General features: G+C 50.3%; 6 protein-coding genes across 6 annotated transcripts; 4 read left to right on the top strand and 2 right to left on the bottom strand.

Moving 5' to 3' along the window:
• Window positions 1-258: 258 nt before the first annotated feature.
• ALTATR162_LOCUS7453 (uncharacterized protein) lies at window positions 259-844 on the top strand (the record flags this gene model as incomplete). The annotated part of the gene is made up of 3 exons (XM_043315081.1): window positions 259-405; window positions 460-771; window positions 818-844. 3 exons carry the CDS (start codon window positions 259-261, stop codon window positions 842-844), a joined length of 486 nt encoding a protein of 161 aa, XP_043171016.1.
• A 752-nt stretch (window positions 845-1596) lies between these two features.
• On the top strand, window positions 1597-2847 carry ALTATR162_LOCUS7452 (uncharacterized protein; the record flags this gene model as incomplete). Its single annotated transcript, XM_043315080.1, has 4 exons — window positions 1597-1783; window positions 1848-2304; window positions 2357-2575; window positions 2631-2847. 4 exons carry the CDS (start codon window positions 1597-1599, stop codon window positions 2845-2847), a joined length of 1080 nt encoding a protein of 359 aa, XP_043171015.1.
• Window positions 2848-4102: 1255 nt separating this feature from the next.
• ALTATR162_LOCUS7451 (uncharacterized protein) lies at window positions 4103-5058 on the bottom strand (the record flags this gene model as incomplete). The annotated part of the gene is made up of 2 exons (XM_043315079.1): window positions 4103-4865; window positions 4964-5058. The coding sequence occupies 2 exons, from the start codon at window positions 5056-5058 to the stop codon at window positions 4103-4105; spliced, it is 858 nt and encodes a 285-aa protein (XP_043171014.1).
• Window positions 5059-6214: 1156 nt separating this feature from the next.
• On the bottom strand, window positions 6215-10460 carry ALTATR162_LOCUS7450 (uncharacterized protein; the record flags this gene model as incomplete). Its single annotated transcript, XM_043315078.1, has 4 exons — window positions 6215-6313; window positions 6365-7180; window positions 7231-7812; window positions 7857-10460. The coding sequence occupies 4 exons, from the start codon at window positions 10458-10460 to the stop codon at window positions 6215-6217; spliced, it is 4101 nt and encodes a 1366-aa protein (XP_043171013.1).
• Window positions 10461-11376: 916 nt separating this feature from the next.
• Window positions 11377-11772, top strand: ALTATR162_LOCUS7449 (uncharacterized protein; the record flags this gene model as incomplete). The annotated part of the gene is made up of 1 exon (XM_043315077.1): window positions 11377-11772. The coding sequence occupies one exon, from the start codon at window positions 11377-11379 to the stop codon at window positions 11770-11772; it is 396 nt and encodes a 131-aa protein (XP_043171012.1).
• A 416-nt stretch (window positions 11773-12188) lies between these two features.
• On the top strand, window positions 12189-13464 carry ALTATR162_LOCUS7448 (uncharacterized protein; the record flags this gene model as incomplete). The annotated part of the gene is made up of 3 exons (XM_043315076.1): window positions 12189-12329; window positions 12470-12628; window positions 12694-13464. The coding sequence occupies 3 exons, from the start codon at window positions 12189-12191 to the stop codon at window positions 13462-13464; spliced, it is 1071 nt and encodes a 356-aa protein (XP_043171011.1).
• Between the last annotated feature and the right edge of the window lie 153 nt (window positions 13465-13617).

Here is a 13617-nt window from a genome sequence, read left to right as displayed (position 1 = left end):
TAAAGTCTCCGCAAATTCTCTCAGGCAGGCGTCTAGCTGTTAAGTCGCGTAGACGCCTTTCGTGTTACGTCCATGACGGATTGTGGTAGTACGCAGAGCAGTTAGACCCACTTATTCGCCAAGCATTACCGGGGTGCCGTAACTGAGCTCATCGCGGACGACACACCAACACTGTAATCCATCTAACCCCCGCCATTGCGCCACAACGTACGGAGACACTGAATACGCATATCGTCGAGATACTCACTGGACTTCAGCATGCTTCCCAGGCGCATTGTAGCGGCTCGCCCGCTGGCTCGAGCCATCGTCCCCGCCGTAGCCCGACCACGACCCCAATTCACACAAATCCGAACCGCCCTCACCGATGCCGAGAAGAGCGCGGTTGAGCTCGCTGACCCGAACCAAGTACGCTCCCGGACTACATGGAAGGAATGAAGGATGCAGTACTGATAGTGATAGAATGGCGGCTACGTCAACCCTCCCGCTGAGAAGCGAGGAAACCGCGACCCATATGGCGATTACTGGGACAAGCAGGAGCGCCGCAACTATGGCGAGCCCTGCCACGAGGATAACGATATTCTCGGAGTCCTAGCCCTGCACGACTACAACCACTTCTCCCCCCAATGGGGCTTCGTCCTGATGGGCACATTCATTGCGACTGTCTTCGGACTCTGCGCAGCTGTTGGTACCATCTACCCCGACAAGCTCAGTGCTCCCAAGACATACCCAGATGGTTTGGAGGCCGAGCTGGGCGGGAAAGGTGCATTGCTGGTGAGTTTATGATCAGAAGTTGAGGATTATCGCTAACTGTGTACAGGCAAGGAAGCCCGGTGAGGGCTGGTAAATTGTATGCAGACTCAACTGATATGTACATACAACCGGAATGGAATTCTCTTTGTCAATTCAATACCCAATTATCATCCTAGGCTAGCTGATGTTGCTTATTATCACCACCTCGTCTCAGCTACTAATGTTTCCATGCTTTCTCGATTCATAGCATCACTTACTTAAAAACCGGGAAATATCGTGTCGATACGCGATTTCAGGAGCGAACTACAATAATGCTGCTCTAGGTCCTGGATAGTGGGTCCTGGAATATGCAAGACCAGTGTTGCTTCGCACCTATCCAGGGGAACCATGGGCCACTACAGCGTGGCAGCAAATTATGGATATAACCTCCTAGACCCCAAGTATCCCACACTTTACTCCAATGGTTCGAGAGAGCTCAGCATTCTATTGGTTGTATCTCTTTTCACCCTTGCTTGGTACTCGCTCTATCGGGTATCCGCCCAGGATGCTTGCCAGGATCTGATTGGTCAATCCACATATTGTATACAAGCAATCAACATACTCATGTACGGCAGTTGAGTTTGGAACCTTCTACAGGCAATGATCCTTCGATAGAACTACCCGATACGGTGAACCGTAAAGATGATGTGGGGTGAGTTCCATGTGGAGACCTTGCTACGGACGTCACACTTATATATTACTATACGCCTTTACTACAAGAGTACTTCCCCTGAGCTTCAACACCTGCATTTCACGTTTTTTTCCATCCACATATTTTCGAGTCCTTCAGGGCACCTGATCGTCAACATGTATTGGTCCTCGCTTGCGCTCGCGCTTACCCATTTCTTCAACGATGCCGCGGCTTCGCCCTCTCGTGACCTCAAGGCACGACAGTTTGCAACAGCCGCAATGTTGCGCTTTCAGTGCTCACAGTTAGTCTACGATCGTATAGATCCACTCGTCCAGCCCGGCATCGCACCCTCAGCACACATGCGTAGGTAGCATCCACATGCGAGCTCTATGCAATACGTATACTGACTGTGTACATCAACATCTAGACCAGATTGTCGGTGGAAACGCATTCAACGTCTCCATGCCACCACTCGATCTCGATCCTAGCACAGAAGCCACTTGCACGACTTGTGATTTCGCTGAAGACTTCTCAAATTACTGGACTGCAAACCTCTACTTCAAAGCGCGCAACGGTACCTTTCAACGTGTCCCGCAGATGGTCAACTTGGGTCTTCAAGGTAGAGAAGGTGTTACCGTATACTATATCCCGCCGTACGATGGAAAGAGTACCGTTACCGCTTTCCCCAAAGGCTTCAGGATGCTGGTTGGTGATCCAGGATTGAGAGTCAAAGAGGGACAACAGAAGCAGCTTTGCCATCGGTGCTTCACGAACAAAGAACAAGATCCCTTCGGTGGCGCGCCATGTATTGGGGAGTTTGATACTGCGGGATTGCCACCAAAGATGTGTGGAGGTGGAATCAGAACGACTATCACGTTTCCAACGTTCGTTCACTCCTTCTGTCCAATCTTTTTGTAATGCTAATATTGTATATAGATGCTGGGACGGAAAGAACCTCGATTCTCCTAATCACAAAGACCACGTCGCATACCCAACATCCGGGTCTTTCGAATCCAATGGTCCCTGCCCAGCGACACACCCCGTACACATGCCTCAACTCATGTACGAAGTCATGTGGGATACCACACCTTTCAATGACGCGGCCCTCTGGCCTGAAGACGGGTCACAGCCTTTTGTATACAGTATGGGCGACGCGTGAGTAACCGGTAGCAACTATAGAGTAAAGCAAACACTGCTAACAATACGATAGGACTGGTTACGGTCAACATGGCGATTATGTCTTTGGTTGGAAAGACGGCGCGCTGCAGAAAGCTATGGATCAACGCTGCTTTCAGAATACCTGTACGGGGTTGAAGACTCAGAGTGCTGATGTATCGACAAAGTGTGGGGTGCCACAAGCTGTGAAGGAACCGGTTGATGGGTGGCTTGAGCAGTTGCCTGGTGGGCCGGTGGTGACTTATGGGTGATTCAAGCGAAGTAGGAAATTTCAGGAGGGCAATGATGATAAGAGAGGGTTATGTGGGTATGGCGTAAATTCATTTTCACAAGTGGTTAAACTTTCGTTTCTTTTATTGACCGTTATAGAAGAAAAATGACTCAATTACAGGTCGATATGGTCGCTTCTAAAGCTACCCAGAAAAACAACAGAACAACGCTCTAGCAATCGTGCGTACCGCTTGGGCCAACGAAATGCGTATCAAAGTCCCTTGCGCTACCAGCGGTGTCAGTCGCTGCGTGGTCACAGTGGTCCGTGATGTATTTCATGTCCGTTACGATATCTCCGCAGGAAGCACAGAATTGGCCATTTGTCTGAAAGCGTTATTAGAAAAGCTCTTTCTGGTTTAGACGACTAGAACATACCTTGTTGCATAAGAAGTTACCCCATCTAAACGAGCAAGCTGCGCGGTCACACGTCCCCGCACCACCATCCACACAGCAGTTCGCACGATCGAGGTCTTTCAGGTAAATGTAATTGTTGACGATGCACATGCCATCGACGGGCATTCGGGCGGCGCTGCTCACGAAGAGGCCGTCATCTTCGGGATGGCAACGGCGTCGATCATGGTCTGTTGGTTCATTTAGTCAAGGGTGTTAAAGGGTGGTTAGGAGGAACAGGAAACTACTTACAATGTATACCAGAAGGCATATAGTGGCAAGGAAAGAGTTCATGTTAGCAAAAGACTGTGCTGATGGGCACGTCGTTCGGTTGGGCTGTTCGTTTTCGAGTGAAAGAGTTGAAGGAGAATAAAGGAGAGAGATCAACGGCATTCTTATACTTAAGTGCTGTGGCTCTGATAAGAAAGACACCGCTATCCACTAATGGTTTGCATTGAATTCCCTATTAGTTGCCTTGTGTACGCGCACAACAAAAGGTCATCGCGCAAAGGTTTTGTAGTGAGTAACTGAAGTTGGCGTCTGGACAGATCACACACGCTGTAAGAGTACACGGTATAATATGTAGTGAAGAGGCTATACCTAACCCTGAAGACCTACGAAAAAGAGGTTCAAGTATATAATAATAATCAAGCGTTCACAAAAGAGCTCTGACAGAAAGCTTGTTCAAAACATACCTAAAGCTTGGAGTAACAAACTAATAAGGGCAGGGACGTAGTGTCGTGATTACAAGTGAGTTGGGGTATAAATCAGGTAATGAAGTCGCTTTCCAAGTATAATAGTACAGGCTGGAGGTATTCAGTGGGTGGATAGAAAATAGACAGACATCTAATACCTCACTCTGGCAGACATCGGCTCCATTAGATACTTCATCCTCTCAGCCGCCTCCTCCTCCGCCCACTTCTGCCGTTCAGGATCTATTCCCCCCTCTTCATCTGATCGCTCATCAGATACTTCCGTCTCCTTTCTCCTTCTCGCCCTCTTTCCCCTCTGCGAGCGGCTAGTCTTCGTGAAAGGTCTCATTCGAGAAGACGGCCGCCCCTGATTAGTCGTCCTATCAGACTCCGGCTCGAAATCGTGGACATGGAACAAATCGCACAGCTTTCTTTTCATGTCTTCGAGCCAGTCAAGTACGTCGTCCTCAGACCGATCTCCCGAGAAAGGCACAATTTCATCCTCGTTTGCGGCAATTAAGCAGTCCATCATGAATTCTTTCGGCAGGTCGTCCTTCCAGTTTTTCGTTTCCTGCTTCGTCCCAATATTTACAATGACGTCGACAATAAGACTTCGCAGCGAAGAGTTTGAGCTAGTGGCTTTATATATGTCATGGATGTATTTATACGGGAGGCGATCGGGATTGTCGATAATGCGGAGGAAGAACTCATCTAGAGCCGCATTTCGCAGCGTATCGATCTCGTAATCTTTTGCAAATTCGAAGATGTCGATGAGGGTGCCGAAGGAAAACCGCCGATCTGTGGTCTCATCTGAGTCGGGATGGTGAAGGTGACTAGTCTTCATAAAATCGATGTAGATGCGAAAGAGGCGAGGCGAACTATTGGGAACGACGAAGTGCTCTGAGGTCCCATGCAGACTAAACACGTCAGTATATTTTCATTCGGTGCGAGATGTGTAACAGTGTGCTGGATGCTTCCACACTAAGGTATTGGAAGGTGAAAGGACGGAACTTACTGGTCATGGAAGTAGTCCGACGTGTTGCGCAGCTGTCTCAGACGCACTTCAAGCACCTCGGTGTCGTCGCTATATCCTACTTCTAGCGACACCATCTCTTAACCGATCCGATTCTCAGAGACTACGGAGCGGATGCTACAAGGTACGCGAGAGTTCGACATCGTGATTTCGCGTATACACGTGTTGTTGACGTTGATCTATATATGAATATTGAAGGTCAGGAGAGAAGATGGAAAGTCGCAACGGAGATGACAAGTTCAATAATCGTCAAAGTGGGGTCACCTTAATGTGCGCAAACGGTGAAGTGAAGGCGAAGAGGCGCATCCCTTAATAGGGATATGTGAACGTACACCGAGAAGATGATGCAAGGGGACGCATTGATAGGCTACATAGCGGACTTATATGTATATGGAGAAGAAAGTGTGTTCAGGCGACATCTGACATTCGATTGAGGATGGTGACGTACCCACATGCATGTATCCCACAACTGACATCCAGGAGCAATCCTGAGCATGCTCACAAGAGTCAGAAGCCTAGATGCTCCTTCGCGCACTTCGATCCTTCTTCCCGTTCCGTAGACCCGCTTTGCTTTCGAGTCGACCCAGAAAGGGTGCACCCTGTAAGAATGAATCGACAACATTTGCGGTATGTTTTTGCGCTTACGATACGGCTACTACGTTCCACAAAATATCCCGTGGAGCCTTTTTGCGCTCTTCAGCGGGCACTGCCATGTTCTTTCGTTGGAGACTATCCTTTCCATTCCAGGTACCTAACCAAAGCTATCAAGATAGGTCCAGCGAGGCTCGGGCGGGAAAACTAGAAGACCGTCTTTGTGTATGGTGTATCTTCTAAATCCGGAATTTGTAAGTGACTCGTCATTTATGGGTCAAAGTCGTGGAGACCAATGGTCCACCGATCCTTATCGCAATCGACGCCGGCTCGGAAGGGCAGGCGTCGCTTCCGTTAGCACACAGACAAGACCCACATCGACGGACGGCACACCTGCCTACATAAAACACCATGGATATCATCTAGCTAGCTATCCTACTTCATATCATCCCATATCTGAAAAAGCACGTATAGACGCCTCGCTGTCCGTTCCACACACATAACATGAAGCCCGGATGCCACCAATAATACATTAGCTAAGTATGCCACCCAACGCCCGAACAACGCACAATGATGCAGAGGTATCAGAAAGGAGAAACAAACGCCAAAACAGTGACATATGGCCGGAGGAATGGGCTTTCTTTATCGGCGTGGACCCATACCGCCTGTCATGCGACCACCACCAGCGTTGAGACTCTGCCGAACAATCATTTCTGCGGCCTGCGCAGCAGCAAGGCGTTCCTGTTGTTCGTTAGTGACTTCGACTTTGTAGGATAACACGGCGATACATACCTTTTGCCTGCTTCTGTCCTTCAGGTACCGCTCCGCCTCAGGCCTCATTCTCAGTATTCTCAAGATCATGTCGTCATTAGGCTCAGCCTGCGCTTCCTTTCTCTTCTCCTCCTTAGCTTTCTTCATCGTACCTAGGTTTCGCGATAACATGATGGTTTTGTGTTTCCTAGTCGGCATTCCAACGAGTCCTGCGGCACCACCGAACTGGTGGCCCATAGCAGGCGGTGCCGACATGCGATTGAGGCGTTGCGACTGTTCTTGCTGTCGTCTTGCACTGGCAGCGGCCATCGATTCAGATGTGCGTATCAGATCCTCGGTGGGTTCGAAGTAGAAGAAGTTGAGGTTCTGAAGCTCATGGTACTTTGGTGACTTGAGAACGTCCATCGGTACACCTTCAACGTTACCGTCCTCATCTACAGCATGGAAGAAGTCGAACAGCATCTTCAGCCATTTGAAGACAATGTCGAGCTCTTGTTGCGTCAACGGACGCTGCTGCGAAAGCTTGTCAGAGAGAGGAGGCACGAGTAGTGACTCGATGGTCGCCAGCGCTTCTTTCCAGAGTCTTGTCATGACCATGATCATGGCAGCATCTGTTAGTGTCTGCTTCATGATAGCAAAGTTCTCATCGAAGTACACGAACAATGGGCCAAGAGCTTGTGTGACGTCCTGCTGGGTGGGACCTTGGGCCTGGATGACCGACATGGGTCGGGCGGTTCTGAAGTTGCCCAGGTAGTTCGTTACCTTTGATGCTACGCCCTTGTTTAGCAGAGCATCAAGTGACCGACGAGAAAGTTTGTAACCGATGAACGATGAAAGCTGCCTTTGTTAGCTCAAGTCGCATGATGTGAACGGCAGTATTCGCCTACCTTGTCCGTAATTTTCCGTGTCATGTCACGCTCAGTCCTCTTAAGTGTTCTGAACGACTTGCCGAAGTAGAATTGAATGTCATCTCGCTCTCCTTCCATACTCACACGTAGCAACAGACGACCTTGGGTATCCAGGTCAAGCCAGTATTCCCGGGGCATGTAGTCCCGGAAATGCGATGGATCGAGCTTGAGAGACGTTCGACCGACGCAGTCATGGTCGCCCATGGCGTCCCAGTCCCATATTGTCGCAACAACGTTAAGCGGACCATTAGTCGTGATGTCAATCGTCTCATCCCAACGTGGGTTCAAGTTGCGGTAGATGACGCGAGTCTTTGCCAAACGCTTCTGGTACTCATCACCAAGTACAACATATGGATCGCTTAGTCCATTCATGTCGCATGCTTTCAAGTCTTCAGCCTCAATAATCTTAATGGTGAAGACGAAGTTGTTGTTACGAACGCGTTGCGTCGGAGGTGGTGAGTGCTTCTGAATGACCTCAGCGCAGGCATCGACGCCAATCTCGCGCTCGAGCTTGTCTAGTTGCTGCATCGCATACTCAATGTTGTTAAGTTTGACAAGTGACTATATACGTAAGCATTGAACGCGTCATTTGGTTGGCGACTTACCTCGGGGTAGAATTGAAAGGGCTCGACCTTCTCCTTCTGGCTATAAAAGTCCTTCACGGTTGACAACCACTTTTCTGACTTAGTCTGATGAGCGGCAGCTTCTTGCTCCGGTGTCAGTCGATCCATCTCCTTAGCAAACTTCTGTTCCACAAGTTCACAGTATCTTGCGAGTGCGATACCGATCGACTTTGATATTGCGGTCATGAATTTGGCGTATTGAACATCGTTGTCCCAGTTCAAGGAGACGATCTGCTCGATGCTCTGGTTGAAAGACCGGAAGACGTCCACAACAGAGACACTGTGGCGCTCATCATCTGAGGGGATGGGGTTTTGCGACTCAATCTGGAACTGGTCTGCCTTGAAAGCGTTGTCAACCCACCCAATCAGATTTTGGTCTGTCATCTGAATCCATCTCCACACAAAGTCCTGTAGCTGGTCTTCGATACTAAAGGCAAACTTCTTGTTTGGTAGAGCGTCGCTGTGTATACGACGAATCTCGACGAGCTCTTTGTACAAGTCGAAACCGTCCTGCACAGGTACATCCTCCCCTTTGTTTTGAGCAACCTCCATAATCCGAGCGACTAGGTCTCGCGCATCTGCAGCGTACGAAGGGAACATCTTCTCAACGAGACACATCATAGGACTAGCACCCATGACTTCTGGGTTCTTACGATAACGCTTTTGTATCCGCTCACACAACTTGACCACAGCACGACCTAACTCAATGACATGATAAAACTCCCACTCTTCCTTGGTGTCTGGAATGTGTTTCGCAAGAAGCTCACGATACACATCGCCCGCCTTCTCTCTTAGACCCTGACGTAATTGTTCGGTAAACTGGTCCATATCCTCTTCTGTGCCAGGGAATGTGGGGTCGTCGTAGATGTGCGTCTCAAGGATATACATGACCGGGCCGAGTGGAGGCGGTTTGGTATCGTACACATGCATCATCAGCTCGTAAAGTTCTCGCAGTAAGCAGTCGTGCAACGTTGACAAAATCTGCTGGTTGAGAGCATAATCCTGGATCGTCCATTTCGTTCGATCGAACAAAGACTCCTGCACCGGAACATGACTCATTCGGTGTGACTTCTTGTCCGTTGGTGGCGGCTCTTTGACGTAGTTGAAGGCAGCATCGAGGGTGTCTAGACTGATGTCTTGGTTAATGTACTTGTCGCGTATAACGTCCAGGAACAATACGAGGCGAGAAAATTGGGGTATCCTCCATCGGAGAGCTATCTCATTCAAGAGTTCAGCTGACTGCTTCGACAACAGCTTGACGGACGGATTATCGCTCGTGGCTTCGGTTGCCTCGAGTTCAGTGTCCGCCAGGTCATATGTGAGCGCTTCATTCAGTATCGCACGGTAAGTGGCACGTGGATCTGATGGAATGAAGGTATAGGATGAGCTATCACTTGGGTCGTCGTTGATGTTGAGCCCACTCATGTCCACAGGTTGATCAATGACATAGGAGGAGCCGTTCTCGGAAGACAATGATCCCTGCCTCGAAGCATCTGAATAACCCGGATCCAAAGACACCTTTGGCTTGAATTGCGGCACAGATCCGGGGGAGCTCTTTGCAAGCTCTGGGTTTGATTGAATGATGGCCAGTATCATCTGCGAAAGATCTGGTACTTCTTGGTTTTTCCATGCCTCATATGCTTCCTCAGTATCGAAGTCATCACTGTTAAGCGTCTTCTTCGTCATGAGGCTGAGGTGCGCTTGATATGTTTTGAGATCCTGCAAAGCAGCCTTTTCAGTCCACACAGACTTGTATCGGTTGATGTCGGCCTGCACATCAGAGTACCCGACGGCGAAGATGCGCGACACTACTAAGACGAGTGGCATATCCTTGACTTCGTAACTCCGTGGAACTTCAACTTCGATTGTTGTGCCACCTTGGCCGCCGTTGCGCTGGTTCTCAGCCGCCAAATCCTGGTCATGTACGAGTAGCTTCTTCTCCATAGTGGCCAGCCGATGCGCAAGTTCTGGTCGGTCTTTCTGCCAATCATGGTCCTTGAGAGTGGAGCTGACCAGACGCAGGAACAGAGCGACGTGTCGATCTACCATGAGCTTCCAGCCCTCGTCGCCTGGCGCCTTCCCCTTTTGTAGTTCTTTGGTGGCGTTTGAGTAGAAGATCAGGAGCAGATCCTCGACTCTCCTATCCTTGTCCATATTCTTCCTGAACGACGGGTCCTTGAATGCATTCAAGAAGACAGCAAATGTCCGCTTGACTGTGGCATCCTGGAACTCAGGCATACGCTCTTGTCCCATCAGCACCTTTGTTATCCGCTTGTCGAGTGCGGCCATGAAATCGCGGGGAAAGCGCGTGCTTTTGGAGTCTCGTATGAGGGAGAAGTCTTTCATGAGGTCGTTTATGGAGGTTGATGACCGCTGGACGTGCTTGGGCGCAGCAGGGACATGCTGCACTCGCTTCTGTCGGGGCTGGAGGAGGTATGCGAGATATGCTGCACGGAGAGCATAGAGATAGGCATCTTGGGCCGTGACGGGACGCTTCCCACGGGCGTTCGCTGAGCTGTGTCGTCGCAGGCGGTCCTGTGCTTGGAGGCTGTTTATACGGCGATTGCTCCCCCGAGTACCGTCCATGGTAGAGCGAGTGGGAGGGTTCAATGGCGTGGGTGGAGGAGTTTGGCCGCGGTTGGGCGCATATCAAGGCGGTGGTGGTGTAGTGCACTCTCCCGGGCTGCAGCTGCCCAGTGGGATGTCCTAGCGGGGTCGTGCCTTCTCTTGTGGTCTCTCCTATAACGCGGCGACTCTGTTATTCACCCCAAGACTTCCTTTTCACGCTTCACGGAATTTTGCTACGATCGGCGGTAATCTTTGGGCGTCGCGTCGTGGCCGACGGGGTTCCTGGTGGCGCGGAAGATCCACCGGAGTGCGTCACACGTTGTTGGTGTGCAGGGAGCCAGGAGCCTCATATCCGCTGACTGGGCCCGGGCGACGTTGAAACAACGCTTTAATTAGCCGCGAGTTTCTTGTTTCGTAGCGCAATGTCAACGTCTATGCAACGGAAATAGTGGTTTTACTAGAAACGACGCCGTCATCCGTACATTGCGCAGCCCACTACCCTATCGCCAGGCACATGTCAACCATGAAGAGCTTCCGCTTCACCTCATGCGCGAATCGACAGCGCGCCACACACTACGTTATACGCGATATTCCCATTGCACCTGATACCATAGCGTTCTCTTGCTGCCTGCTATCGCTCGTACATGGTGGTGCCGCTGACAGTATGCCTTTGAGCTCGGCACCCGTCGGCCCATTCACATGAACGGCAGGAACCCTGAGCGCCTGATGTCCCTTACAACACCACAGCAATCGCGAATCGCGGTTCGTAAACCGGCACTTCACTTTACATCTCGGCAGTATAGAATACCCCGCGAGAAGCATCACACGTATCGATACCCACCGAATCGGCTCGTACGCCTCAAACAAACCACCTATTGAACAGGCTTGCCATTCGCGCCAGACAATACATGTTTACACCTGCACAAACGCAATCATGCCAGAGTCGCAGAGTCCCACAAACGCCGCCGACCGGCCCCGCCTCACCGAAGCCCAAAAGAAAGAGAACCACATCCGCTCCGAGCAGAAGCGACGCGAAGCAATAAGAGAAGGCTTCGACCGACTTGCCTCGATAGTACCCGGTCTAGAGGGACAAGGACGAAGCGAGGCAGTTGTGCTGGGAGGCGCGATCAAGCTCATGCGCGAGAAGATTGTGGAGCGACAACAAATAATCGCCGACGCCAAGGCAAAGGGTATCGATACGACGGGATGGGAGTTGGACAAGGAGACGATGGAGGCATGTGCTAGGCAAATGGAGAGAACGCTGGCTGAAGACAGGCAGGCGGCTAACGAAGAGGAAAACGGTAATGGGATGGAGGTAAAGAAGGAGTAGGCCTGCATGTATACGGTATGGAATACCCACGCTGGGATACTTGGGCAAGAACACGAGGCTCGGAACGTGGTTACATTATTAGTCAACAGAAAAGACATGGACATGTTAACCAGCATGTCTGGCTCCTCCTATTGCCCATGACAGGACCTTAAGACAGAGGAATGGTGGCTCTATTGAGCACCTCAAAGACTGCACCTAGCCGCTCTCTTCGAACCTAGTGTGATCAACTAGTCAACTTTGATCGTGATAACGCCTTTCAAGGCGGGTCCAGATGGTCGACATTCACTCGTGCACCTACCATGTTCTTATCGATAAGCCCCAAAATTATCTTTCACATGCTTCTACCCCCACCAAGCGACATACTAACGCCTGGCATATCGGTCTAGCCTGATCCAACCCCAGTCAATTAATCCATCATGGCGTTCAGTTTCGGCTTCTCGGGCGACGACATAGAAGAAGATCCTAATGATGTGCAAGAGCAAGGACAACAGCAAGCATCAGCAGAAAGCGATGTGCCACCACCGATCGCCGCAAAGACACATGATCTAGACGAACTGGTAGGTATGCGCCTTTGAATATATTGTAATGCAAACACAGATGCAAGACCATCATCTATCGATCCATCAAGTGTTCCAGCGATGCTTTCCTCCTCACCACGACGGCAGTGTCGTTCGAAACCATACTGACATCTCCCCAGCTATCAACCCTTCCAGACAAACTATCCTACTCAACCGTCAGCATAACTAGTCCCAAAGGCTTCACAACCCGTCTTCCAAGACGCGAGCTCTTCGACGTGCGCCTCCAACTCATGGCCGAGGACGATGGATCCTCCCAAACGCCCCTGACAGGTCTCGATGTAGGTTCCACTTGCCACTAAAACCAATCCATTGCACATAGGTGTAAACTAACGCTTACACAAAGGACTCGGACCTTCGCCAAAACGTCTACGAGGGCGGCTATAAGACCTGGGAATGCAGTCTCGATCTCGTCCGCTACCTTCTGGACCGTGGACCACGAAAAGACCTCGACGACTTGATGCGTGTTGGCCACGTTATCGAGATGGGCTGTGGATCCGCGTTACCTTCCCTCATCTTATTCCAATACGCAATCAAGAACCAACTTGGGATTTACTTCACACTGACAGATTACAACGCCGATGTTGTACGGCTCGTCACTCTTCCCAATTTACTCTTGACATGGGTGAGTACGTTGAGTATTGAGGAGAGCAAGACGTTATTTCCGGAGACGGGTAACCCACTTTTGGGACAGGAGGAGAACGGCGAGTTATACATCACTCCTGAGATTCTCTCTACTTTCAAGAAGGCGGTTAGCGAGATCGGCATTACCATGACGTTCATCTCGGGGTCTTGGACGCCGGTTGATAAGCTTCTGGAGATGATTCCTTCGTCGTCGGATCTGAATACTTTTATTCTTGGTTCTGAAACAATTTACTCTCCGGCTTCGCTTACGGCGTTTACGGACGCGATTGTTGCGTTGATGGGACGGGTGAAGACGGGTAAGGCGATAGTGGCGGCAAAGCGGGTATATTTTGGTGTTGGAGGTAGCGTCGATGGATTTAGGGAGGCATGTGCACAGAGGGGCTGTGTGGCGTATGAAATGGAGTTTGAAGGGTTGGGAGATGGTAACGATGGGGGTGTAAGGAGGTGTTTGGTTGAGGTGCAGATGTACTGAGTTTGTGGGTGAGGATGTTTCAATGAGGTTGTGAGCCATGGATAGGGTGGGTATCTAGGGATGTACCAGGTAGGAAGCAAACATAAAAAAAAACTAAAGACAATCTCATAAACACCCTCATGTCGTATCCAAGCACCAACACAAGTTTAACCA

Source organism: Alternaria atra, assembly GCF_907166805.1.
Source record: "Alternaria atra isolate CS162 genome assembly, contig: 28, whole genome shotgun sequence".
Taxonomy (NCBI): Eukaryota; Fungi; Ascomycota; class Dothideomycetes; order Pleosporales; family Pleosporaceae; genus Alternaria; species Alternaria atra.
Note: the sequence above shows the minus strand (reverse complement) of the source record. Positions and strands in the feature narration are given on the sequence as shown.